This window comes from Urocitellus parryii, chromosome 6 (assembly GCF_045843805.1).
Source record: "Urocitellus parryii isolate mUroPar1 chromosome 6, mUroPar1.hap1, whole genome shotgun sequence".
Classification (NCBI taxonomy): domain Eukaryota; kingdom Metazoa; phylum Chordata; class Mammalia; order Rodentia; family Sciuridae; genus Urocitellus; species Urocitellus parryii.
The window spans coordinates 25,951,002-25,977,341 of NC_135536.1; the positions used below are offsets into that span (position 1 = coordinate 25,951,002).

The window sequence follows — 26,340 nt, forward strand, 5'->3', positions numbered from 1 at the left end:
GCGGTCAGGGAGCGAGATGGGGAAGATGGCGGCTGTCGTGGGTTCTGTGGCATCGCTGGTGACAGAACCTGGGGAGGACGCTTTTCGAAAACTTTTCCGCTTCTACCGACAAAGCCGACCCGGGACCACAGACCTGGGAGGGGTCATCGACTTCTCGACGGCCCACGCGGCCCGCGGCACGGGTCCTTCTGCCCATAAGGTACGTAAGGAGAGAAGTGCGGTTCGAGTCCCGGCATCACCGCGCGCTGCTTCTTGAAGGGGCTTCTTCGCCCCTTTCCGCCTGCAGACCGATGGTCCTTGGGCTCGGAGTTGAACTGCCCACCAGCAGTCACGCTTGGCGACAAAACGTTATTCTGCGAGTTTAGTCACGCTTTGCTTCTCTGCCTCGGTCCCAAAAAATTCTGAGAATTAGTGTTTACTTCTTCCTTTAACTGTCCCCTTATAGTTCTACTTTATTTTATGTAAAAATCCCGTAAAAGTCTTTGTAGACGTTAGGGTAGCGCTCTGCGACTTGAAAACCTACTACCTACCAATCCCAGATCTGACAAGGATCAGCCCGTGCGAGTTAAGCCTTTCCAGTCAGGCTTCTCTCTGGGCCTTTTAGAAAGAGGTGGTTGGAAGGATTCTAAAATAATCCCCCCAGAATTCAAAGTAAATGTCTGAAGAGTGCGTATGGAACCCTTCCTTATTTTTATTTTTACCACTGAAGATTAAGAAAGGAAATAGTGTGGAGAAGGTATTGCAGGGGAAATACAGCTGTGCTGCAGTTGAGTTTTCTTTACAATCACTTTAACCTTGAGAACCTCTAATCTCTTAATGGGCCATTGGTGTTATCCACAGTGTCCCAAAGAGGCATTCTTTACAAGCAGTAATAGTTCTCAATAAAACTAATGCTATCATAACCCCATACTTTGAGCTTAACTTCTCAGCAGCTTGATTTGTTAGCAAAATCAGTTATAGAGTTGTCTGAATAACATAGAATGTCTGCACCCAGAGTGTAATGTACTTGATAAGAAGAAAGCTTCAGAACCCTATTCAGCTTCACTTTCCTTTATTTTACCTTTTTTTTTTTTTTTTTGGTGTTTTTATCAATGAGTGTTTTATTAAATTCTCTATTTCGGACATGAAATGAAACCTTGGAGCACTGTTTGCAGTTATGCAGGCCCAGCAGCTGAGGCTTCTAGAACAGATTCATGGATATGCACAGGTTTTCTCAGCACGCTTCTGCTCAGCATCATCCAGCACCCCCCAGACAGAAGTCAGGGCCTCTGGGCCAGTCCACTCTGAAATGTGGCCCAAGTGTCTGTAACAGGTTATCTGCCGCCATCAAAGCCTGAAAATCTACCTGCTGTGAAGTCACCTCTGTTACAACTGGGTTCTTTCCTATCATACTTTATTAGGAAGCTAAAAAAATTATTGTACAGGACACCTCAGTGTCAGGGAAGGGGGTCACAAGGAAAGCTGTCGGGAGTGATGACTAGGACTGGCCACTCCTCTGTGATGCCTGGAGAGAAGGGTGCAGTGGAGGTAGGAACTAGACTCACAGGTGGAACCGAGCGCCTTCTGACCCACTATTCAATCCCTTCTTGCTAGTCTTTAATGGCCACCCTGAACCACTCTTCCAGCAAGGAGAGCTCACTGATGAGGTCTGTGATGGTGTTGGTAAAGGCCTCCTACAGGCTATAGGCCCGGCTGGTCTGCACACGGATGATGATCTTGTGCTCCAAGAGGTAGGGGACTTTGTAGCCGGCAAACAGCACTTGTGGATCCTTCAGCAGCTGTGATTTTTTTCCTAGTGTGTGGTCTTCTTTGTTGATGGTGAACAAACAGGCATTGGGCACCTTAGTGTCCTTGTTAATGGTGAAGAGCAAGGATGACTCAAAGGCTAGAGGGGCATTCATCCTAGCACCGCAGCTGGACCCAGACTTAAAATGGAATGGCTCTGTAGTTTATCTTAATGTATAAATACTTTTTAGACTATAAGCCATGATTACCCCAGACATTGTGTGTCTAGCACAATACCCAAAATAACACTCAAAAAAATACAGTGTGAGCTGGGTGCAGTGGTGCACGCCTATAATCCCAGCGGCTCAGGAGGCTGAGGCAGGAGGATTGCAAGTTCAAAGCCAGCCTCAGCAACTTAGCAAGCTGCTAAGCAACTCAGTGAGACCCTCTGTTTAAATAAAATACAAAATAGGGTTGGGGATGTGGCTCAATGGTCAAGTGCCCCTGAGTTCAATCCTCAATACCCAAAAAAAAAAAAAAAAAATACAGTGTGTATTAAGTACATGAAAGCTTAGATGTTTAGTTCCTTGGGCTAAAGCAGATTTAAAATACATATTAAGAAATTGCTATCATAAAACTGGTAAGATCAGTGGAGAAAATGATGGCTAACAGTCTGGCAAGAGAAGAAGCAAGAGAAACTTTTTTGGTGGGAGAAGCAAGTAATACTGGGAATTGAATCCAGGGCCTTGTGTGTGCAAGGCAAGCATTCTACAATTGAGCTATATCCCCAATCCTCAGAAAAACTTATTTTAAAAGCTCATTGGGGGGCTGGGGTTGTGGCTCAGTGGTGGAGCGCTCACCTTGCATGTGCAGGACCCTGGATTCAATCCTCAGTACCACATAAGAATAAATAAGTGAAATAAAAGTATTATTTTTAACTACAACTAAAAATTATTTATATTTTTTTAAAAAGCTCAGTGGTTTGGTTTCATTCAGTTTGGCATATGGTTGAGTAAGTACACAAATTTCAACTCTGAAGATGTTGCTGAATTACAGTGCAGTGCAAAGTGTGGCCTTTTTAAGAAATCATGACAGTGTTTATCGGTTGGAAAACTCAGCTGATTAGGACTCTTAGAGAGTTCCAGATAATCATTTTATTATAAAAACTGGTTATACACCAGTCACTTGTTGCTATTTTGTCTAGAAATCTCCATACTTCAAAAGTTGGTAGGATAAAGATCACTTACCTTTGAAAGAGGACTTTTGATGTCATCTAAGGTAAGCCAGATCCTAAGTTTATTATTCATGGAAAAATTCTTCTCTTTAATGTCCTTGACTGAGTGACTGTGTATAATGAGCCATTCTTAAGGTGCTCTATGTGCAAAGAAACTTTCATTAACTCCTAATATTTTTATGTAATTAACAACAACAAAAGTTCTAGCATTATCATTTCATCTAGAAGAGAAAAAATGTTCTACTTTTAGTAAATAGGGTTCCCAGTGTTTTATTAAAATGGAGAACACCTTTTTGATTCTCTTACCCTCCCTGCCCCGCTCTTTCTCATAGCTCTGTTTAAACAACAATCATATGCCAGTGCCTCAGAAGAAGTATTATTAGGACTAACCAGAGTAAATACCATTGTGATTTGGGATATTCCAGTACACCACACACTTTCTTTGTAAGTTCTTTTAAGAAGCAACCAAAGGTCAGGTGCAGTAGTGCACGCCTATATTCCCAGTGGCTTGGGAAGCTAAGGCAAAAGGAATTGCAAGTTCAAAGCCAGCCTCAGCAACTTAGCAAGGCCCTAAGCAACTTATTGAGACCCAGTCTCAAAATAAAAATTAACAGGGCTGTTATTTGATTCAGTGGTTGAGCGCCCCTAGGTTCAATTTCTGGTACCAAAAAAAAGAGCAACTGAAGTATGGTCTCATAGGAAAAGGTAGTCTTGAATGCCAAATCCAGTCCACTTTAATTTTTCAATTGCCACTTAGCTAAATTTTATATAAATCTTTAATGTTTGTTAGCATATAGATGAGGAAACTATGGCTTTAGGAAGTAAGTAATTCATCTTAAAGTCCTAGAACAAGTATCTGGTGGAGCTAAGATTAGAATCCCAGAAGTAAGACTCTTAATTTTGCCCCGTACCAGAAATTTCTGGAAGTTTGAGGTTCCTGGTGTTGACCTACAAAGTAGCTTTAGCCCTCTGGCTTCTGTTTCCTTCCTGCCAGGTCGTCAGATCTCAGTTAAGTGTGTCCTCAGTGAGTGAGCACGATGCACATAGAGCAGGACTTCAGCCAGTCAGCAAGTGGCGAGCCTATGGACTTGAAGGCTATCCCGGTGAGTGCACCTGACCTCATAGGGATTTCTCTAATTTCATAGGAGTTATGAGCATGTAAGTAGAAAAAGGAGAAAACAGAGACATTCTACTCCTGAACACATCCTAAATTGTTCTATCTAAGTTACCCATTTATTTAGTATTCCCAAAAGATAGAAGAGTAAGTAGCACCTGCCTTATATTGCAGAAAGTGGCCAACAACAAATAAAAAATAAAGATATTGACTCTGGGCTCTCTGTTACAACTGTAAACTTCTGCCAAAATAATTGCTTTAAATAGTAGAATAATTCATAATGTCATTCCAGTCACATTCTCTAATGACATAACAACTTAAGACTTGTTGCTATCAAGGCTATTTAAAAAAGAATCACAAGTAATGATCAAAAGTTCTAATAGACTACTTTAGAATTTTTAATTTAGTGATGTTGAGTAGTTTACTTTAGAGAAAATAAGGTAAGAGTAATATTAATTAACTTTTTGACTCGTGGAGCTGTTGTAAACTAATTACTATAAACCATTTAGAAGATATAGAAATTCCTTATTTGGACCAAATAATCTTATATCTGCCATCCTAGATTTGGATTGTTTGTTTGTTTTTTGTTGAAAGGGGTCTCAGTGTTTTGCCCAGGCTAGTCTCAAACCTGTGAGATCAGCCCCCCCCCCACCTCAGCCCCCTGAGTAGCTCAGACTAAGGGCATGCATTACCACACCTAGCTCTGTTTTTTTCTAAAAGACAACAAGTTTATGTTACACTTACGGTTTCCAATTTAGATCAAAAGTGAGAGAATCTTCAAAAAGAAATATTTGTTTTCATTGTACTGAGAGGTGGAACTTGGTTAGAGCTCTTGCTACATTGTGACTACTAAAATATTTGTTGTTATGATGGGAAAGTGTAACAGCTATATTGCTTCCTATAAAAGGCCTTGTGCTGTAAATTCTGTAGGAATTCATGATGGAAACAGATGAGTGATGATGTTCAAATATGAAAGCATCATTCTCTGTGAATTTGGGTAATTTGGAATAAGTACATAAAGTTATGTGCACTTATTCCTTGGAGGCTGCTCTTGATCTTTCAACTCTAGTGCCATGATTTTCTGTCACACTAAGCCTTCCTTTCTTAACAGGTTGTACTACAAAGTTACCAATTTCACTTAGGTTTTGTATTACTCAAACTGATATACCCGCTTTTTTGAAGTTTTCTAGGTTTTCCTACTTAAGCCACATTATTTGGGTTAGTGCTTCATTATGTGAAGAATGTCTTCCATCTTCCATGCCATTGTAAGCTGAATTAAATAGAAGTATAATGTCCAGAGCCTCTTGTTCTTAGTAAGAAAGAATATATCTACTTCTGAATCCCACTTACCTTAAAGGAACCTGAGTATCCCTCTCCCAGCATACACCCAAAGGACTTAAAATCAGCATACTATAGTGACCCAGCCACATCAATGTTTATAGCAGCTCAATTCATAGTAACTAAGCTATGGAATCTACAGTAGGTTGGTTTTCTTTAATAGATAAACGGTTAAAGAAACTGTGGTACATATACACAATGGAATATTACTCAACCATAAAGAAGAGTGGAATTATGGCATTTGCCAGTAAATGATGGAACTGGAGATTATCATGCTAAGTAAAATAAGCCAATCCCAAAAACCAAAGGCCGAATGTTCTGATATGCAGATGCTGATTCACAATAGGGGAGCTGGGGGGAGTGGAAGTTCACCAGATAGGACAGGGGGGAATGGGGAAAGGAAGGGAGAATGGAAGTGGGAAAGACAATAGAATGAATTGAACGTAACTTTCCTATGTTCATATGTGAATACACAACCAGTGTAACTCCACATCATATAGAACCACAAGAATGAGAAATTACACTCCATGTATGTATGATAAGTCAAAATACATTCTACTGTCACATATAACTAAAAAGACCAAATTTTAAAAAATAAAGCAAGTACTAAAGAGAAGGTGAGGAATGATACCAGGAGGCTTAGTCCAACAGTACAGGGTTTAGTTTACCAACGTTACACTTAATTTGGGAATGTTTAGGACTGTATCTCAAAGGCTATTTGTAGTTTCTGTTTGTTTTCTCTATTTCACTTAATGTGCGAGGTCAAGGAATGATAGAATTTTTTGTGTTTGATTGAATTATGCCCTTCAGAATACTTTCAATAAAAGGACAACTGGAATCTTTTTTTGCAGGGGTGGGAGGAGCCTGAGGCCTGAGTATACCAAACCTGTTCTTACAGGTCTGGAAACCAGGGCCTTAGTCTAGGGAAGAGAGGACTTGAAGGGGGAATGTGACAGTATCAAACATTTGAAAAATGGTCAAATACAAGAAGGGATGGAAAGCATTAAAAATTGATGGTTAAGGGGCTGGGGTTGTAGCTCAGAGGTAGAGCTCTCACCTAGCATGTGTGAGGCACTGGGTTCGATCCCCAGCACCACATAAAAAATAAAACAAAGATATTGTGTCAGCTACCACTAAAAAATAAATATTAAAAAAAAAAAAAAGATTGATGGTTAAGCCAAGCTACCTGGACTTTTCCTGGCTCTACCACATACTAACTGACCTAGGGAAATTTTCTTAATCTCTCCTGACCTCAGTTTTTTAATGTGTAAAAGATATAAAAATAGTGCTCACCTCACCCATCAGCAACTGTACAAGATAATCCAAAACAGATTAGAGTGGAGTAAAATAGAGAGGGTAGAAGGGAAATTGACATGCTTAGGACAGTGCCTAGAACATCATAAGTGGTCAGTCTTTAATATTTTGGGAGATGTTACCATCTTTATTTTGTGAAAAAATGATAATCAAAGATGATAGGTTGTAGAATTTTTTTGGTTTTTGTTTTTTATATCCCTTTTTCCCCCTAAAATGTTGGCTATCCTTTCACCCTCCCAAATTATTTGGAGACTATTTCTGCTAAATAAAATGTAAAATTAGGAACCTTAGTTGGGTTCTATGTCTTGGAGATGCATTAGAGGACATAGAAAGACTAAGATTTGCCAGGCATGGTGGTATACTCCTGTAATCCCAGCAACTCAAGAGAAGGCAGGAGGATCACAAGTTTGGGGCCAGCCTTGAAAACTTAGCAAGACCTATCTCAAAATAAAAAATAAAAAGGGCTGAAGATATAGCTCGGTGCTAGAGGCTTCTGGATTTAATCTCCAATATTGCAGCAGATCAGATTAGTGGTCAAACTAAGTGACCATTAAAATGAATTTCTATGACTAATCAACTATATTTATTGCCCAGCCTTTTGCAATGATTTTTTTCTCCTTGCTGCATTAATTTACAGTATGCCTAAATAATGAAATCCACCAATATCTGCCTAGGTAATGAAATCCACCAAAAAAAAAAAAAAAAAACTTTCAATTTTTTCTTAGGTAAACTCTGCTGTATGAAATTTCCTTGGTACCGCCAATTTGCTACCTTTGGTCATTAGGCTAGTTTTTAGTATGAGCTATTGATAATATTAAATTATCATTATAAGTATTAAATTATTGATATGATTAGTCAACTGCAGTGACCAACCCATCAGTGATTATTACTAAGCTGTCCAAATTTTTTCCATATATACAAGAATCTAAACACAAAATTTTAAGTTTTTTTAATAAAATATAGTACAATAGAAGAATCTTCAGGTTATTTTCTATATATTTCTACTATATCAGTGCAGGTTCCTTTCTGTCAAACCTCATGTGGTTTAAAATCTAAAATTCTGATAGTGGACCACTGATTTTATTGTTCAAAGACTCAATTGATTAGAGCCTAGAATGTATAAGGTAAAGATCTTAGGTTTGTTTCCTGTCATCTCCGAAATGTGTACTATTGGCCCTGAGAGAGGGATTAATCAGTGAAGCCATGTTACCTTTCTGAACCTCTGTTCTCTCATCTGTAAAATTGAATTAATGAGTTTCTCATGAAGTTATTGAAGATTAATGACATAGCTTAAGGGTACTAGCACAATGTCTGACACTCGGTAGGCATCCAGTTTTTGGTAGCTACTGTAATTAGTAGCTAAACATATTTGTTGTTATTAAACTTCACCATTATCCTGTGTTTAAATTAAATGCCAAAAAGAAGAGAGGAAGCTTAGTTTACTAATACCATAGATGTTTTTGTTTTAGCCTCAGTCCTTGTCTTTATTATCTGCTTTTCAAAGTAATTCTCCTTGAGGACATTTCCATAGTGTGTTCATGATATAGACCAGGAGTTGGCGAGCTACAATCAGGGGCCAAACCCACCTCCCAACCTGGTTTTGTAAGTAGAATTTTATTGGAATATAGCCATGCTTATTTGTTTACTTACTATCCATGGCTATTTTCTGCAACAGTGGCAAAGTTGAATACTAAAGAAAATAAATGACCCTCAAAGCCTAAACTATTTAATGTCTAGTCCTTGATAAAAAGTTTCCAGCATTTTACCTAAGCTAGATCTGAAATCCAACCAGGCATTGAAGAGCCTCTAATTATTTTCAACATTTAATTTAGAAATTCTTGAGCTTTAGTCTCTTCATCTGTTTTTGGTATACTTTGCATGGTGGGCTTTACATTAATATATAATGATTGCTTTTTTGTTTAATTTAATTTTATTTAATTTTATTTTTTAAAACAATATCTTTATTTCACTTATTTATTCTTATGTGGTGCTGAGGATCAAACCCGGGGTCTCACACGTGCGAGGAGAGCGCTCTACCGCTGAGCCACAACCCCAGCCCCTTGTTTAATTTTATTGATTCCTTCTTGTTCCTCATGACTTTCCCCCCAGCTATTCTTTCTTTTGCGGAGATGGCCTTGCTATTTATCTGATTGGGAAAACCAAGTCTCAGGCAAGAACTTCTCAGCTTTTGGTGGCCCCCACACTTATAAGCAGATATTCTCATTCATTTCCTCTAAGATGAAAATTTCTTCAGTTCAGTGATAGTTCTCTCACCCTCTTACTTCTCCTTCTTGTATCTCTTTCAAGACCTTGCTCTGTTCATTTCCTCTCTTTTGTTTTCATCCAGTTCCTCGATAATGGCTCTTTTTTCACAGTCTGTAAGTATATTTAGGTCTTACAAATCCCAAAAACCCATAAACTTCCCTTTTAGTACTTTATTCATCTGTGACCCCCTACTCCTTGATTTCCTTTTATAGACAGGCTCCTAAAAGGAATTGCTTGTATAACCAACCATCTCTACTAACCTATCTCCAGGTACTTCCCTTTCTTCAAACAAAATTTTTCATCTGTAATTCTTGATTATTTATTTATTTGTGTGTGTGTGTGGTGCTGCTGCTGCTGCTGCTGGGGATCATGCTAGGCATGTGCTGGGCCATGATTCCAGCCTTCTTCATCTCTAATTCTTGAGAAAGTACCTTGTGCATAGTATGTATTTTATATTTGATGAATGAAAACGAATCTTTTCCATGCTCTACTATTGAGCTACAATCCCCAGCCCCATGACTTAGAATTCTGAAGGAGGAACATAATGAGTCTGGTTCTAGTGATTTGGAAAAACAACATTAGAACCAACTTCAGCCCTCCAGTCATCCATTACTGTCCCTGATGGGCACAGTTTAGCAGGGAGCAAACTGGCAAAGAGGAAATTGGTAGGTCCCAGCCCCCACATTATGAAGCCAAACTGAATATAGAGGAATGGATTTGAAGCTGAGATACAAAATAAATTAATAACCAGGGCTTCATTCATTATAGGCAGACTTTCAAATCCATATTTCAGTTAAATTCAGTATAAGAACTTCCTCTGTGCCAGCAGTAAATGATATAGGGAATTTGAGAAGTCTCAGATGATTCTGTAAATGATGATGCCTGGTGAAAATTAGAGGGTGGACTTTCAGTTCTAAAGTTTGCTTTGGGATAACAAAATGGACAAGTTAACTGTGTGAAATATTTGTTCCCTTTAAGAATAACCCAAAAAGCCAGAGAGACTTGTATAGAGATGGGTGTTTGATAATTATCAAAAATTAATTTTTCATTAACTTGAAGCATAATCAAAAGATATGGGGGAAAAGGACAGAATAGTAGATATAAGGATGTCAATAAAAAGAAATGATCGGAATAACTAATGTAGAATTTTCCCTTCTTTTTTTTTTTTCTTATCTGTCTTTTGTATAGGATTTATTTTTATCTCAAACCCATTCCTCCCAGGGTACCAGTGGCACTGGGTAAAGCAGTGCCTAAAGTTATACTCCCAGAAACCTAATGTGTGTAACCTGGACAAACACATGACTAAAGAAGAGACCCAGGATCTGTGGGAACAGAGCAAAGAGTTCCTGAGGTAAGTCTCATCAGTCAGAATAAAGTGTTAATACTCAGCTCGGATCACAACAGATCTTTGAATAAACTGTTATATAACAATACAGTGAAAATGATTGTCCTGTTTTTCCTCCCTTGCTTCCATGCAAATACAACACAGTTGTTTTCCTTCCCTGACAACTTTTGGACACATGTTTTGACATTTATATTAAATTGAGATCATTTTACAGATTTACTTACCATAGCTTAGATACTGAATTCATCCATATTAATCATTAGATGATCCATTTTTATTCATCATAAATCCTTTTTTCCTACTTAAAATGAGTTCCTTTGAACAGTTGTGGTATGCTAGGATAAATATCATTGACAACTCTTTATCCCTACTTTCTTAGATGGAGTCAATGTGAATGCTGGTAGCTGTTTTATGAAAGGCCAGTTGTTCCTTATGGGAGAAGAACTAGTATTTGTACCTTCATTCTATTTCAGTAATCATTCATTCATTCATTCCAAAAATATTTATTGGAAGTCATTTGTGTACCAGGTATGATACTAGACATTGGATACACAAAACTTAATAGGATACTCTACCTGTACTCAAAGGTGAATAGTCTGTAGCAGGAATTCATTGTCTATAGGAATGTTTATAATAGGCTCAGAAACTGTTATAATGGAGGCCAGAGGAGGAAATAATTAATTCTTCTAGGCAGAGCAGAGGTATCAAAGAAGAACAAGTGATTTTTTTAATTGAGTCTATTAATCCTCTTCTTCTGTTCATTTGAACTGATCTTCAAAAATGATTAAGAGTTTGGTAGTCATAAAAGTAAAAGGGCTGGCTAAAGATACATACTGCTCAGTGGTAGAGCATTTGCCTCTTATGCATAAGGCCCTGGGTTTGATCCCTCTACTGCAAGAAGAAGGAAAAAAAAAAAAGATTATTCCAGGTAGAGAAAGCAGCCTGAGCAGAAATGTAATATTTAAGACAAAGTAAATTGGTCTGTGAGATTGGAACACAGGGGGTGGGTGTTCATATGTTTATGCAACAGATACCCTAAGTTTCTGCTGTGTGCCAGACAGTGTTTGAGAGGAAGAGTTCAAAGACAGATAAGAAACAGTTCCTGGGGCTGGGGATGTGGCTCAAGTGGTGACGCGCTCGCCTGGCATGCGCAGAGCTCTGGGTTCGATCCTCAGCACCACATAAAAATAAAAGATGTTGTATCTGCCGAAAACTGAAAAATAAATATTAAAAAATTCTCTCTCTCTCTCTCTCTCTCTCTCTCTCTCTCTCTCTCTCCCCTTAAAAAAAAAAAAAAAAAGAGTTCCTGTCTTCCAGGAACTCACAGTTTAATCAAGGAGAAAGACATATAAACAAGTAATTAAGTAATTTGGCGGGTCTAGGTTGAGTTAATAAAATGTGAATAGTTACTTACATGGCTAGATTGGGGTAGGTTTTGGAAAATGCTTCCTGGAAGTCATGGGTAAGAGGGGTGAAACCTGAATCGGGAAACGTAGATTACAGCGTGTACAGGGTTTAATGATAGAGAGCACCAGTTCTGGAATCATTTTCTGTGTTCAAATTCCAGCTCTGCCTCTTAACTGTATAAACTTGAGCAAGTTTCTTTTCTCTTTTTTTTAAAAACCTTCACAGCCCTGGGAATTGAATCCAGGTACTCTTTCACTGATCTGCATCACAACCCTTTTAATTCTTACTTTTGAGACACAGTATTCCAAGTTCCAACACTGTTCACAAGTTTACAGTCCTCTTTTCTCAGCCTCCTGAGTAGTTGGGATTGTAGGTGTTGCTACCACACCTGCTTGAGCACGCTTCTTTACCTTCCTTTGTCTCCTAACAGTCCTTTCCTTATTAATTAATGTGGGGTTAAGACAAGATAATAGAAATCCTTAGAAAGATTCCCTTTAAGGCCATGGTACCAACTTTGTGTCCTCTTTGGTCTTAAGTGGCCCTAAGGGTAGTTTTCAGAAACTGTCATGCTGATTCTAACAAGGATAATAGAAGATTTTCTTAAGTTGAGTGGGGAAAGAAGAACCAAAAGATTGTTGATGTGTAGGTTGTAATACTATCAGGATCAATGAGGAAAACCCTGTCATCAGCTGTTAATACCTTCTTTAGATCTGAGACAAAGTAAGATAAGATCATGATTGAGTGAAATTAGCAAGAGAGAACTTAATGTTATTAAATCAGTCTATGTTTTCAAGTAATTTCCTTTTTTCCTTTCTGAAATATGACTTCAGAAATCCCAGCTGTCTTCTAAGATAGCTCAGGTGAATCTCTATAATAAATCATCCTATAGACAATGGTGGAATATGCTGGGTTTTGTTTGATAAATTAGCAAGAATTTTAAAAAATTTATGTTCATATCTTATGTTGCCAAGGGTTGAAAGAAATTGATGTGCTCAGACATTGTACTAGGAGCACTGAAAATCGATCAGGTACCTATCTATCATTTTGTGATGTGTGTTTCAGTTTTCTTGTGTGAGAAGTAAAGGTATTAGGAAAAGCCATTCAAGATTGTTGAATCATGGTCAAAGTCCTATGAACAATACACTAAGTTCTCCCCACTTTCCCAGAGTCTGTCAGAGATGGAGAGGATTTGTTGCTCCAAAATTCTCTTGGAGGTTCTGATTACCTGGTAATATCCTCCCACAATGAGAATCAGGAACAAGAGCATTTCTCAGGATCCTTTCACTTTGAACTCTAGAATTCTGCAGTCATTTTAAATAGGATATGAAGAAGAAATACTTGAACTCAGAAGCAAAAACAAGACTTCATAAAATTACAGAATTTCAATTCTGTTTCGTTTAAAGTGAGTAGTATCGATATTGAGCCTTGTACAAGAAGCAGAAGACCAGATTAATCAAATATGGCATATCCCAGTAGTAGAATGCAATCATTAAAAAACTGTAAATTCAGTTCACTCACAAATATGGTGAACCTTAAGAGTCAGTATACATTTAATTATTTCTCTCCATCTCTCTCCCAAGCATCTTAATCTAAGCCACCATTACATCTTACCTGCAGAATACCACAGTAGTCCTAAACCATCCGTTGGAGTCTGCTCTTGACCCTCTGCTTAGGGGATAGAAATCACATCATTTTTCATACAGCTTCCTAGCTACTGTTTAAATCTCATGCAAAGTACCCCAAATTAGTACAGATTTTTTAAGTTAAGGGCACATCTCCAACAAGGCTACTACCTTTACTTCAGACACCAGCCACAAGTTTGGAAGGTTTCCAAGCTATCCTCCCTTAAGACCAATGCTTACAGATTCAGGGGAGTCCCATGATTCACCCAGGTCCAAAAATTAACTATAACTCAAGTAAGCACTATACTTTTTTTTTTTTTTTTTTTTTTTTTTGGTGCTGGGGATTGAAGCACTGTACTTATGATTACAGTTTTATTATAAAATCTACAGATCAGGACCAGCCAAATGGAGAGACATGGAGCAAGGTCTGGGAACTTCCATGTCCTCTTTCCTGTAGACTCAATTCATGTGTGTCATCCTCCTAGCACATTGTTTTTTTCACCAACCAGTAGTAATCTCTCCTAAACCTTAGCATTCAGAAGTTTTATTGAAGTTTCATTATTTAGGCATGATTGATTAAATAAATCATTAGCCGCATAGTTAGATTCCTTCTTCAGTTCCCTAAGTGTGATCCAAGAGCCCACCATGATTAGCAGTGACAGTCCTGTCATTCCGGAAATTTCAAGGGTTTAGAAGCTCCCTCACAAGAACCAGGGACAAAGGCCAGCCAAATTTTTCATTATATAACACCATCACATTTTTTTAAAAATCCAAAATCTTTTTCATGGCCTGTGAGCCCTACATGGTGTGGCTTCCAGCCACCTCTCTAACCTTATTTCCTGCCGTTCCTTTTCTGTAGCCACACTGGCCTCCATGTTATTCCATGAACACATCTGTACTGCTCAGCTTCTTTAAACAAGCTTCTCCTTCTACCTAGGAACCTCTTCCCTTGAATATCCAGTGGCTTCCTTCCTTAAGTGTTTTAATATAAGAAAGGCCTTTCCTTATCATTCAGTCAAAAGTATTTCCCTACTTTTCCTCACTTTTTTTTTTTTTAAAGAGAGAGTGAGAGAGGGGGGAGAGAGAGAGAGAAAGAGAGAGAGAGAATTTTTAATATTTATTTTTTAGTTCTCAGCGGACACAACATCTTTGTTGGTATGTGGTGCTGAGGATCGAACCCGGGCCGCACGCATGCCAGGCGAGCGCGCTACCGCTGAGCCACATCTCCAGCCCCCTTTTCCTCACTTTTTAATCCTCTTACATTGGCTTTATTATTCTCCATTGTAAAAAAACTTATCAAATATTTCTGAAATTAATTGATATGTTTTATATCTTTTGAATTTTCTATATTTATGATCCATTCAATAATAAAGAATAGGACAAGGGGAAAATGTAAATAAGCAGCTTTGCTTTTTTTTTTCCCTCCACGTTTGCTTATGAAGTGCTTTGTATCTGTTTTTTTACATGAAAAAGGTTCTTTCCACTGATATCCTCCATGTGGAAGCAGAATTAAACCTTGTGCTTTTCTATACCTTTAAGACTTTGGTTAGGTTTTTTTTGTTTTTGCAAGGCTGGGAATTGAACCCAAGGCTTCACAAATGGCATGCAAGCAAAATACCACAGAGCTATATCCCAAGACCAAGACATTGGTTTTTTAATGCTAGTGTGATATTTGTTTTAGTGAATCAAGTCATCTGATTCTTCCTTCTTTGATTGTGTGCCTCCCATAGCCTACCATCTTGAAAATTATGTGATCTTAAGGCCTAGCATAGTTCTTTATAAAAAATCAGAAGGTGTTCAGTAAATATTATTTCTTCCCCACCCCTAGTGCTGGTAAATGAGCCCAGAGTAAATATTTCAATTATGATGATATCTCCTAGCCCAATAAAACTACACCACTAAATTTGAAAAGAATTAATTTGAGGACTGTATAGTAGCTTTCCTTTTTGTTTTCATTAATTTATTAAATAATAATCAATTGTGTCTTAGAAAATATTCAATGCTAAAACAGCCACGAAGATGAAAAAAACTCAGTCCCTATCTTTGATGAACGGATTTAGAAAAGGAATTTACAACATGGAAGGTTATGTACTTTGAGGAAGTTACGTGGTGCTGTGGGGCATAGTGTAGGGAGAGACTGGGAAAAAAGACTTCCAAGTAGAAGTGAACATAAAACATGTATGAAAAAGCAACTTAGGAAAATCTGGTAGTTCAATAATATAGTGAGAAAAAATAGCGTTTTAATAGAGGAAAATTGAGTGGTCCAAGGCACAGCCATGGAAGGTAGGACTTGTGGGAAATGCTTGGCAATGCACTAGAAAGGTTAGTTAGAATCAGATTATAAGTGGGTTGTCAAACAACAATAAGTGTTGGTTAGGGTGTGGGGGAAAGGGCACACACATACATTGCTGGTGGAACTGCAAATTGGTGCAGTCAGTCTAGAAAGCAGTATGGAGATTCCTTAAAAAACTTGGAATTGAACCACCATTTGACCCAACTATCCCACTCCTCAGATTACCCAAAGGGCTTAAAAACAGCGTACTACAGGGACACAACCATATCAATGTTTATAGCAGCACAATTCAGTAGCTCAATTATGGAACCAACCTAGATACCCCCAGTAGATGAATGGATAGGGAAACTTTGGTATATATACACCATGGAACATTACTCAGCATTAAAAGAGAATAAAATCATGGCATTTGCAGGTAAATGGATTAAGTTGGAGAATATAATGCTAAGTGAAGCAAGCCAATTCCAAAAAACCAAAGGCCGAATATTTTCTTTATTATGAGGATGCTGACTCATAATGGCAATTGGCGGAGGAGCATGGGGGGAATGTAGGAACTTTAGACAGGGCAAAGGGGAGGGGGAGGAAAGGAGGGGGCAAGAGGGTAGGAATGATGGAGGAATGAATTAGACATCATTACCCTAAGTACATGTATAAGACATGAATAGTGTGAAAATACTTTGTGTATGGTGTCTTGAAAAATTGTGCTCTATATGTGTAATATGAATTGCATTCTGCCATTATGTATAACAAATTAGAATAATTTTTTAAATGTAAAAAAAGAAAAAATACTTAAATATTGTATTAAATATTTCTAATTTTAAAAAAATGGATTGTATGTAGACTTTGTCTCGTGAAGAGTAGGCATTTATCCAGATCAGTACCAAGACTTTTCACTCTAGCAGTCTGATTCTTAAGACACTAGAGAAAATAGTCTGAAAACAGTGGCTGTAAAAGGCAAATTAAGAATTTAATAGTTCATGAAAAAATGATAAAGAAAAGTCATTGTCAGTAGAGTTGGTTATCAAAAGATTATGAAAAATGAAAGAAAAGAAGAAAGCATTATCCACAGATTTCTAATTGGCAATGAGGATAATATGGAGGCTTTTAGTGGAAATGAGGATTGACAGAAGAGAAGAATGAGCAGATTATCCTGAGTGTAGTTTGGGGCATATTAATTTTGAAATGCCTGTGTTATATCCAAGTGGGGATATACAGCATGCCCTGGGAATAAGGAGCTGAACTTGGGAGCAAAGTCAGAGATGAGATGAGAGTTACACATAAAAATCACCATGAAGTAGTGGGAATAGATGTGATTTTCTCTCATTCCCCAAAAGAGAGAAAAGAAGGTCATTGGCCTCAGGCAGCATCAGTGCTGGGTATAGAAAGTAGAGCAGAAGACCCTGAGCAGCCAGAGGGATGTGAAGGAAAATAGAAGAGAACACTGTTAGAGGCGGAGACAGGAAAATATTTTGAAAAAGAAGAGACAGGCCAGCCATGTCAAGTAGGCCTAGGATTTGACAGTTAGGTGATGTTATTGAAGCTAAGAAACTAATTTTGGTAGAGTAATGTAAGCAAAAAACAGACTGTAGTGAGGGGAGAGTAAAGATGGCAAATTCTGAGGGTTTTTTAGAGTTTAATTGTGAATGGAAAAAACACCATATGTGAGAGGTTGGGATATGGGCAGGGTGGCTTGAATGAGAGGTAGAGTTGGAAAAAAATTTTTTTGTTCTTTTGTCTTAAGTATGCAGAACTGTTAAACAGTGTAAGTGAAGAGGAAGAAACAAGTGCAGAGGAGGACTTGAAAATAGGAGAAGCAAGATTTATTAATGAAGAAAGGCCCCAGAGTTTGTATGGGGGAAAGGATATAGTATGGGTAGAGAATTAGCCGTGGTGGAAGAAAACACGACCACTTCTGAAACCAGGAGGGAAGGATGGAATCAAAAATTTAGAGAAATGTAGAGGTATAGGAGAGAAAAATTGAAATTGGACTGTATCATTTAGGCCTCAGGTTCCTCATTAACCTAAAAGAGGGAGTAAGAACAAAACTGAAGCATTGAGATGCATGGTGAAGGCTTCAAACAGAAGCTGGAAGGTTGAATGAAGTAAAATATTTACAACATAACAAAGGATGTTAGCAGTTAAAGTAGCATTAGATGTCTACTCGTTATGATTGGCAATATCGAGTTGAGAAGAGACAAAAAACTGGAAGGACTCAAATATTGAAAAGAATGGGGCTCTAGGATTAGGAGATTGAAGATCAGGTTCAATGAAAAATGAGAGAATAGGGAAGGAAAGAAGAAGGCTGTGGTCTTAGAGGAAAATAATCAGAGTTGTGAAAGATAATTCCCAAACCATAAAAATAATTGAAAAAAGCCCAGTGTGGTGGCACACAACAGTAATCCCATCTACTCAGGAGGATAAGGCAGGAGGATCTAAAGTTTGAGGACAGCCTGGACTATTAAGCAGTACTACTCTTTCTCAAAATAAAAAAGTCTAGAGATGTAACTCAGTGGTGGAGCACTAAAGTTGAAAAAACAAATACCTGTAGTAGGATTTTGAAGATTTTTATCATAAATTTTTGTGTGTGTGGTGCCAGTGATTGAACCCAGGGCCTGTGCATGTACGGCAAGCACTCTACCAACTGAGCTAAATCCCCAGCCTGTATCATAAATCTTCAGACTTTATTCTGTCCTGAGTAATTTTGTTTTCCCAATGATTCAACTAATGTTCCATTCAAGCAAGAAAGTAAAGAAAATGCAGTGCTTAGTTATGGCTCTGGTTTACCCACTGTACAAAAAGTAGACAAGCAGGCCAAGAGTTCATTTCCTCCCAGTTAGGGTTCAGTTGGAAGCAGTGCTTTAGAACATGATTGCTGAAGAAAATGTCAACACTTACATAAGGCACTTAGCCATTACAGAAACTGTACAGACTGCCATATGAACACATTCCCTGGGGGAGAAGGTGACCAGCCCACCCATCTATCTTCCTCCTCCTAGTGTCTGGAGGACATAGTGAGGTCAGGGAGCATAGTATGTTTCTGTTTGCCATGAGAGCCAATAATTAGGGTCTGCATTCTTGAAAACATTCTTTTGGATAATTGGATAAAAATTTAAAATTAGGTCAAGGTGCCATCATATTCCTACTTTGTTCAGGGTGGCTTGAGTGGAAGCTCCATTGATGCTGATCCTTCTTGGTTTCCTCTTTGACAAGTCAGGTTTTAAGGGAGAACAATTTATGCCCTTCAGTGATTTTTCAGTGTTTCATGCTTTAAAATATTCTGGATGTGGGTTAAGTTTGGCCTCATAATGTTCACAACATTCAAGAATGAATTTTTTTGAATCCTTGTTACCCAAGAGGCCCATGGAAACAAGATGGGTTCCTAAGTAGTACTGTAGTGCTAAGACAAGAAATGTATTATGCTGGCCAATTCTGCTCTCATATGATGAGGGCAAATGTTAACAATTGTTGGCTACTTTCTTTCCAGAAAATACAAAGGTAAGAATTGAAATCAAGTTCTCAGAAAAGGATATTAAATGAATTGAACCTACCTCAATCCTAATATATTGCACAAAATATATGTATTATTACCTTCAAAATGGAAAGATTAAAGATCACTTTCTTGCACTCAGGAAGCTTTTAAGTTATTCTTTCCTTTTTGTTATTTGGACTAGGCTTAATACTTTTGAAAGTAAGACTCTGCTCTGACTTCTTTTCCATCCTTGGACTAATCTTCCTGTATAAGGTAAACCTCAAAGTCTTTCTTACAGTGATACAGTTAACCTAGACCAGACTGTAAATTCTGTGAGCACAGATAGCATCAATCCCTGAACTCCTTGCTAGACATCAAGATAAGTGAGCACCACTTACTGTATGGGCCTCCATTGGATCCTTCACTTTTGCACTTTTGTGCCCATGTTGCCTACTGTGTCTCTCCCTGTTTAAATGCTGGCCATTCTTTGTCACTATGTGCAACTATCCAGCATATCTCAAAACCTTAACTAATTAGGCAGCTGGCTTTGCACTTAGCTTTTTCTTAGTTCTCATACCCTTTGAAGTCTCTGCTATTCAGTTTAGCTAGACTTTCTGTTGCCTTTAACTTTCCCTTTATTTCTACCTAAACTTTCCATTTTATATGTTAATTTCCTGTCAGAATGTAAATCCCTTAAAGGAGTCTCATCTTTTTTGGTACTAGGGATTGAGTCCAGTCTTAACCACTGAGCCACATCCCTGACCCTTTTTTTTTTTTTTTTTTTTTCATTTTGAGACAGGGTTTCACTGAGTTGCCTAAGGCCTCACTAAGTTGCTGAGGCTGGCCTCAAACTTGTGATCTGTGATGCCCAGCTTTTTTTTTTTTCCAAGATTGATTAGTGATGAAAATTATAATTAACTATATAAAATGATTAGACCTTGGAATTTTAGATTTTTGGAGATGAACCAAATAAGCTTCCTCTTTAGAAAAAGAGTAGTTAATATAGATTTATTTCTTCAGATAAAACATAATTACAGGAAGGGTACCTCTATTTTACTGACACCTCCTTTGGTTTGAACAATGGATTGGCAGAAACCAAATCAGTTTCATTGGTGCCTTAATTGTTAGTTGAGCCTCAATTATCTAAACTATATTGTACAGGGTTAAGAAAGTCATGTTAAACCAGTTTTTTTTTTTTAATTGTACATTGTTAGTGCTTTCAGTATCATTAACAAGTAAAGACATTCCTGTTATCATTTTGTTTTGTTTTCTTGCTTTATCATTACTGAGTTGCTAGAAAATTTGTCATTTAAAGTTGATGCCATTCAGCAGAGGATTTAGAACTAAAGACTAGAAATTGGAAAGGCTAATATGTTTTTTACTGTTATTGTATTCTTGGTCAACTCATTTATATGTTTTCATTTTCTTCACCAACCTTGTTTAACAGCTTAAACCATGGAATACTAAATTTAGACTCCAGGGTTCATACAGAGGGCTGTTGCTGATATTTGAGATGGACAAATTCTCTATTGTTGCCAATTTTTGCAGGTATAAAGAAGTGAATAAACGGAGACCCCGAAGTCTACTAGAGAAATTGCGCTGGGTAACCCTAGGCTACCATTATAACTGGGACAGTAAGGTATTCAAATTTTTTCATTCTCCATTTATGTGCTTCTTTTTTTCTTTTTTTTAAAATATTTTTCAGTTGTGGTTGACATAATACCTTTATTTACTTATTTATTTTTTATATGGTGCTGAGGATCGAACCCAAGGCCTCGCACGTGCTAGGCGAGCACTCTTCCGCTGAGCCACAACCCCAGCCCCCATTTATGTGCTTCTTGAGCCTGAATAGTTGGATTTCTTCCTAGTCAAGCTTAAAGTATCACCTAGGGACTATCTAGAGCATAAGTTATCCATAAGGTTATTTTTGTAGGGTCTCTTTATTTATGCTCTCCTTAAAAATCTCCCTTCAGTTATCTCAGAAGAAATGAATAATTTATCAAGAGAAAATTTTGTCTGCATAAGCCCTCAGGTCATATTATTGCATCAAAAGTCATCAGTCCTGTCTCAAAGTCTGCTTCAGGATATAGATTTCTTTTACTGTTTCCAAAAGCAGTTCTCAGTTATCTTTATATTCATTATTGTTTGAAGTTTGTTGAGCATTTATTTTCTACATGATATGTGCCTGGAGTTTACCAAAAAAGTTCTCTATACTTAACAGTGTTTTCTTCCATCAATCAAAAGAACTTCCAAGATACCTTTGCTTGCCAGGAGATGCCAGATAAATGTCTGGCCAGGAGAGAGATGGGAAAGAATTTCCTATAGTTAGGAAAATTCCATGTTTTATTGAGCTACAATTTCTTTTCTGTCCTCTGTGCTTCAGAAGACATATCATTTCTCACTAGTAACACAGTGTCTCATGTCTCAATGTTTACCACCAAGTAAAAGAATTCTAAGATTAAACTGAGGAATGGGGTAGAGATCAGTGGTAGAGCATTTGCCTAGCATGCGTGAAGCCCTGTATTCCATCCCCCACACTGCAAAAAAAAAAAAAAAGTAAGTGAAGGCGGAGTAAAACATATTGGTATAGACCATATTCTCTGCCTAACCAGTTACTTTCTAAAAACTCTGTTGTTTTAGTTAACCCAGCTTATTAATAAGTTTATTAACCGGTTCATGTAATGTTACTTTTTAAAAGTATGTGTAATATAATTCTTTCTTTCAGTGACACAGATTCAGTATGAAACTAGATGTTTGTATTCAGGAAAATGGCCGTATGATGGTCTTTGTGTTAGACAGTTGGTGTTTGAATCCTGTTTGTGAGTAATACCTGTAAAATGATTACCATAGTGCCTGACTATTCTAGACAGTTAGATATATTAACACAAAAGGAAATAGCATTTTTTGTTTTTTTAAACAGGGCCTTGCTAAACTGTCCAGACTGGCCTTGAACTTAGAATCCTACTCTCAGCCTCCCAAATTGCTGGGATTACAGCCATTTACCACTGCTCCTGGCAGCTCTTGTTTTAAATATTTTAGATATATTGTTATTCCCAAGGACCTCAAGTTTAACCTTGTTTACTAAGAATAATGGAAAGTGAAAAATTATCAACAACTCTGAATGAGAAATCAAAAGTTTAAAAAAAAATGAAAGTTTAGGGGGTGGGACTTGACAAAATATAGTATTTTTAGTTAAAAAGAGAGAATTAAAAGTATGATTGACAAAAAGAGAGAGAAAGAGTAAGTGCGTAATCCATAGACAGTTTGGACAGGTTGGAAAGCCCGAAAGGTAATTATTTTAACTATAGCAGAGGCTATCTAGAGCTACAACAGGAGGCCTAACTAGTTGATCTTCTAAAGGAATAAAACTTAAATTGATACAAGGAAACTTTAATGTTCTGTAACTATACCTTTAGTTTTAAGAATTAAATAGGAGCTTTTCTTATTTGCAGTTCAATAGAAGAAGAGAAAATTAAAAACAGAAGTTCTAACCAAAGAGGTAGGCCATCCATCTAAGATTTCACAGAAGTTTTCCTTGTATCTGAAGTTAAAGTGCACTTCTGGCCAAAGTAAATCCCTTCTATCCAGAGCCAGGACTATTGCTCCAGCTAGAATATATCAGGAAACTAGTGGATTTTCTGATCACTTTTGAGGTTGATTTGGCAATGGAAGAGGTGGGAATAGAGGAGCATCCAGAAGGGAAAGGCTGTGTTGGGCTGCTGCAGGCATGCACAGCCCAGAGAGCCCTCAACCTCGTCACACAGGAAACCTAATGAAACCACAGCCTTGTTGTTATTATGAATTGTAGGCAGGAAGATCTTTTAGAAAGGCTTTCTGCCCTTTGTTTTTTGTAGTGGTGTTCATTTTTATGTGTGCTAGGGACAGAAGGTATTTGTAATCCTTAGGTGCTAAAAACAGAAGCAATTTGGAGAGATAAGTGCTGAGAAAGTACTTGTTCCATTTTAAGGTTCTACCTTGGCCATGATAGAGTCAGATGTTTTGAGCGTGTCATCTCATCAGATTGACCACTGAAATTGGCACAAAGCCTTGTTGCAAGGTAGCTTATAATATTTAAGTTGCCTTTAAAAAAAAATTTTTTTTTTAATTTTTAGGATAGTTTTAGATGTACAGAAAAGTTAAGAAGATAATACAGCAAGGTGCCATATCCAGTTCCACCATCTGTTAACGTCTTTTATTAGTGTGGTACTTTTGTCTCAATTAATGAACTAGGGGCTGGGAATGTAGCTTAGTGGTAGAGCACTTCCCTAGCATGTGCAAGGTTCTGAATTTGATTCCAGTCACCACAAAAGAAAGAGAAAACAAAAAACTAGAAATAAATTAATTAACCAATAGTATAAATTGTAATTAAATTATAATTTAATTCAGATTTCCTTAATTTTTAACAAATATCCTTTTTCTGTTCTAGAATCTCATCCAGGTTACTATATTACATTTAATCATCATGTTTACTTAGGCATCTCTTGACAGTGACACTTTTTTTAAAAATTTATTTTTTAATTGTAGTTGGACACAATACCTCTATTTTATTTATTTATTTTTATGTGGTACTGGGGATTGAACCCAGGGCCTCCCGCATGCTAGAGGAGCGCTCTACCGCTGAGCCACAACCCCAGCCCTTGACAGTGACATTTTGAGTTGACTTTTTATCCTAAAAGAACTGTCCTGCTTAATATTAAAGTATACTGGAGAGTGGTGTAATAATCACTTCATGTGTAGACTTCATGCACTGTGAGTCTGTGTCCTTTGCAACTGCATAGCATGCTGTCTGATCTATAATAGGTGCTCAGTTTTTTGAGTGATTTATTATTTGATTATTGGATCCCTCTGGACAGGTAAATAATGCTGGCTAATACTACTTTGGAAATTAGAGGATTTTAAAGTAGTAATTAATCTTATGCCACAGTTTACTATTCCTGAGATCATTGTTTATTTTTCTTATTTTCTCTACTTTTACCAAAGAAATACTCAGCAGATCATTACACACCTTTCCCTTCTGACCTGGCTTTCCTCTCAGAGCAAGTAGCCGCTGCCTGTGGATTTCAGGGTTTCCAAGCTGAAGCTGGTATCCTGAATTACTACCGATTAGATTCCACATTAGGAATCCATGTAGACAGATCTGAACTAGATCACTCCAAACCCCTGTTGTCATTTAGGTAAGCTGGTTCCAAAGATTTTGAGTTACTTTTATCATTTCATTATTTTCTTTAAAGAATTAAGCTAAAATAAAGACATTAAACTTTCTTTGAATGGCTGGATTCTATAATCTTCCATTTCTGGGCATCTTAACAATGTATCATAAAGTAAAATTAGTCTTCTATGAGCAAAGCCCACATAACAGTTACTTTTTCTCTTTAAGTTGCATGGAGTATGCCTTTTATAATGAAAGATATCCTCTGTGTTCTGTGGAAGAAACAGGTAGAAGATCATAAAGCGAAGTGAGCAGCTTTTTTAGAATAGTAGAGCAAAATCCAAAAGCCTGAGTGTTTACTCTGGTCTCCCTAAACATAACATTGGTCCTGAGTACAATGCCAGTATCTCAACAAAGAAAGTGCCTTTTATAATGAGAATTCATACCCCATTTAAATCAAATGTATGTTATGTCAAGATCATTGTATTGTCATGAGCAACTAATTAAAAAAAAAGAAAAAAAGAAAGTGCCTTTTATTAATGCCTTATCTTTATAATGAAGGAATGATACACAGAGTAAAGAATGCAATTTTGAAAGACTGAAGTCTTAAAAGATACATCAATAAAACTTTATATGGATAATGTTAAAACTCAGTTCTTCACTTGCTTATTTACTTCATCAAATTTTATTTCCAAAAGAGGAAGATTAAACTGAATTGCAAAATGATGAAGTTGGCAATAACTTTGACAATTATAGTTAATAACAGAAAAAACTTCCTATTTTTACTTATTTTTTTGTAGCTTTGGACAGTCTGCCATCTTTCTTCTAGGTGGCCTCAAAAGAGATGAGGCCCCCACAGCCATGTTTATGCACAGTGGTGACATTATGGTGATGTCAGGTTTCAGCCGCCTGTTGAACCATGCAGTCCCTCGAGTTCTTCCACATCCTGAGGGAGAAGGCCTACCTCACTGCCTGGAGACACCTCTCCCAGGTGTCCTCCCCAGAGATTCACTGGTAGAGCCCTGTTCTGTGGAGGACTGGCAGGTATGTGCCAGCTACTTGAAAACTGCTCGTGTTAATATGACTATCCGACAGGTATTAGCCACAGACCAGGACTTCCCTTTGGAACCCGTGGAGGAGAAAAAAAGAGACATCACCATAGAAGGTTCCTGCCATCTGGATGACCAGAATAGCCAAGTAAAACGGGCCAGGTTGCACCCTAACAGCTGAGACATGGAGATAGGTCTTATATTACCACGGACTCTAGCACCAGGACAAACAAAAACAGACAGGGAAGGACTCATCATAATCACTCTGTTGCCTTGAAAGCCATCTTGAAGAGTAAACTGCCTTCACTTTGCTCAGACACAGTCTAATCCTAGTGAGATGTCAGCAGTGATGTGTGTGGATACGAAAGAGGTATGATGGTCCACACAGCATTCTCAGCCTCTGCCGTTACCTTGAGGGAGGTGGAAGTAAGTTTACAGATCTGTGGAATCTAAATACCTCAGATTTTACTACTGGAAAATATAGCACCACTGCCCCAGTCATCACTGAAGTCTTTGATCTCTTCTGCCATCTTCACTGGCTCTCACAGAGGAATTGCATGTACGGATGACCATAGAACTGGATTGTCCCCTAGAAAAGAAATTAATCATAGCCATCAATTTTGCCTAGAAGACAAATATATGTAAACCAAACAAAAGGGGAACAGTAGTTTCTCCATATCCTTTCTGTCTCCAAACTCTCCCGTTGGCTTTTTAATGCAGTTTTAATTATTGAACTAAAAATGTCCCGAAGGTGTTCTGTTACTGTTTTCTCCATGAATAAACTCACTTGGTTTTAAATTAAAGATCTGTATCTGTCTTTGAGGGTTAGTCTATCTGGGATTGGGTTTTTCCTCTTCTTATTTGCTGTATTGTTCGGCTGTGAAGCCCTCTGGCTGTTTCTGCCCTACACCACCCTGCTCTGCCCTAAGTATTCTCTGTGGCTGTTTCACAGGAGAGACACTTGATAGTCCAGTCACTGCTCTCATGTCTGATGGTAGTCCATAACCTGCTAAGAA

General features: G+C 37.7%; 1 protein-coding gene and 1 pseudogene across 2 annotated transcripts; one reads left to right on the plus strand and one right to left on the minus strand.

The window, feature by feature from the left end:
* Positions 1 to 13: 13 nt before the first annotated feature.
* On the plus strand, positions 14 to 26,105 carry Alkbh1 (alkB homolog 1, histone H2A dioxygenase). 2 transcript variants are annotated; one of them, XM_026401361.2, is made up of 6 exons: positions 14 to 199; positions 3,954 to 4,062; positions 10,179 to 10,341; positions 20,675 to 20,765; positions 24,107 to 24,300; positions 25,076 to 26,105. In XM_026401361.2, the coding sequence occupies exons 1-6, from the start codon at positions 17 to 19 to the stop codon at positions 25,503 to 25,505; spliced, it is 1,170 nt and encodes a 389-aa protein (XP_026257146.2). In that variant the 5' UTR covers positions 14 to 16; the 3' UTR covers positions 25,506 to 26,105. The 2 variants fall into 2 exon arrangements, with proteins under 2 accessions (XP_026257146.2, XP_026257156.2); XM_026401371.2 differs by having other exon boundaries at positions 10,212 to 10,341.
* LOC113191591 (DNA-directed RNA polymerase II subunit RPB11-a pseudogene) lies at positions 1,572 to 1,901 on the minus strand (annotated as a pseudogene).
* Positions 26,106 to 26,340: the final 235 nt, after the last annotated feature.